Raw genomic sequence first — 2,024 nt, 5'->3', positions numbered from 1 at the left:
AGAGGTGCAGTGGAGGGTCCCCTGGGCTGTAGGGGCCAACGAGGGCTCCCTGGAGGCAGTGATAGATGAGCTGGGCTTTGACCGGCCCTGAAGGCTGTGGCAAGGTTGAAGGCAGGGACGGGGAGGCCGCTCCAGGTAGACGGGAGAGAGGGACAACGAGGTTTAGAGGTCAACTCCTTGAGGGAACAGGACTCAGGGTGGCAGGAGGGATGTGTATGTGTATGTATGGGTGTGTATGTGTCTACGTATATCTGTGTTACTTATATAGATGTGTGTGTGTATGTAAGTGTGGTGTATGTGTTAGTGTGTACGTGTGAGTATGCATTGCATATATGTATATGTGTGCATATATGTGCTGTGTTACATGTATACATGTGTTACATGTATACATGTATATGTGTATTTGCATGAGTGTGTATATGTGTGTGCGATGTATGCAGACGTGTTTGTGTATGTCTGGGTATGTGTGTTGGTGTGAATATGTAATTGTGTGTATAATTTTAAGTGTGTGTATATGCATGTGTAGGTGTGTGTACATACATCTGTGCATATGTGTGTGAGTGTATGTAGCTGTGTATGAGTGTGTGTATGTGGAGGGGATGAGAGAGAGGCCATGGGGCAATGGGTGGACCAGAGACATCGTCTGAGCTAGGAGCTTGGATGTGACCCCACAGGGCAGAGTTCTTCAAAGTGGCAGAGCTGTAATTCGAACCCAGGCTGTCAGGCCCTGAAACCCATCTGCAGCCCCAGAACAACTGTAAAAAGCGTTTCCCCTTTCACAGGGAGAAACTAAGGCACAGAGGGGTTAGGCCTCATAGCTGGCAGGTGGTGAAGCAGGATTGGAACCCTGGCCTGCGTCCTCAGGGCCTTGACTGTGATGATTCACAGGAAAGTGGCCAGGAAACGGGTGGGGGGAGCACAGGATGGGTCGTGGGGATGAGCCGTGAGTCTGTCTCATGGCAGGTGGGTCACCAGAGCGTGGGCATGGGGGTAGGGGGTGTGGATGGTATGAGTAGTGAGGCTGCCATGGCCAGCCTGGAGTGTGCTGACCTGTCACCTCCCTCCCCTGTTGTCCCTGGCCTAGGACTCACCAAGGATCCAACACTGTGGGGTTTGGTGTCTAAGGACCCTCCAGTCCCCGCTGAAGGCACCCAGGATGCTGGTTGTGACAGGGGTGGGAAGGCTGTCCTGGCTTTGAACTGGGCGGTGCCCAACGTGTTGGTCAAGGACGTGCCCAACTTTGAGGAGCTCACGCCAGAACTGGAGACTGGTACAGACCCTTCCCCTCTGGTGCTCATTCACCTACCAGGTGCCCTCACCCAGGGACCCATGCTGACCCAGCGCCGGGCACGGGCGTTGTACGTGGTGTGTTATTCAAACCTCACACACTCTGGGTGCAAGAACAACATGTTCTTGTCCCATTTCACTGATAAGGAAACGGAAGCTCAGAGAGGTCAAGGCTGTCACTGAGGTCACGGCGCCTGCCCCTGTCATTCAGACTCAAAGCTGTGGCTAAGACAGCCAGGTCTTTGCTTACTGCCCAGGAAAGAGCAGGGGGCGCTGAGGGACAGAGGAGTGGCCCATACAGAGGGTTCCAGATTCCCCAGGTGGAGCCTAGCTCATTTCATCCTCCCAACACCACCCTGAATTTGTGTGGATGAGGAAATCACAGCACAGAGAGGTTAAGTGACTCTCCCAAAGTCACACAGCTAGCAAATGACAGGACCAGAGATCAGTTTTGCTCTAAACTATTCGGTCTACTCTTGCTTGGTGACGTAAATACACATACGGTCACAGGAAAGTGCGGGGACCCACAGGCACATATGACACTGGTAGACAGCAAGCTTGAGCAGCATTGGAATGAGACATGAAAGGAGGAGATGGCCGGGCAGAAAGAAGCGGGGATGAGAGTCCAGACAGCGAGCACAGCATGTGCAAAGGCCCTGGGGCAGGCAGAGCAGGCGCTCAGGGTGGCCGGAGCACAGTGGTGAGGGGCAGGGCAGCAGAGGTGAGCATGGGGAGGC

General features: G+C 53.8%; 1 protein-coding gene across 1 annotated transcript in view; it reads left to right on the top strand.

Annotated features, from left to right (window-relative positions):
• PNPLA5 (patatin like phospholipase domain containing 5) overlaps nucleotides 1-2,024 on the top strand; it is a 46,402-nt gene that overhangs the window by 38,804 nt on the left and 5,574 nt on the right. Inside the window, exon 7 of the mRNA XM_007941799.1 lies at nucleotides 1,085-1,270. Coding sequence (XP_007939990.1) covers nucleotides 1,085-1,270 — 186 coding nt within the window. The remainder of the gene's footprint in view (nucleotides 1-1,084; nucleotides 1,271-2,024) is intronic.

Source organism: Orycteropus afer, unplaced genomic scaffold (genome assembly GCF_000298275.1).
Source record: "Orycteropus afer afer isolate SDZICR_OR568_19922 unplaced genomic scaffold, OryAfe1.0 scaffold00083, whole genome shotgun sequence".
Lineage (NCBI taxonomy): Eukaryota > Metazoa > Chordata > Mammalia > Tubulidentata > Orycteropodidae > Orycteropus > Orycteropus afer.
The sequence above is the reverse complement of the archived record's forward strand: the minus strand, read 5'-3'. Positions and strand labels throughout refer to the sequence as shown.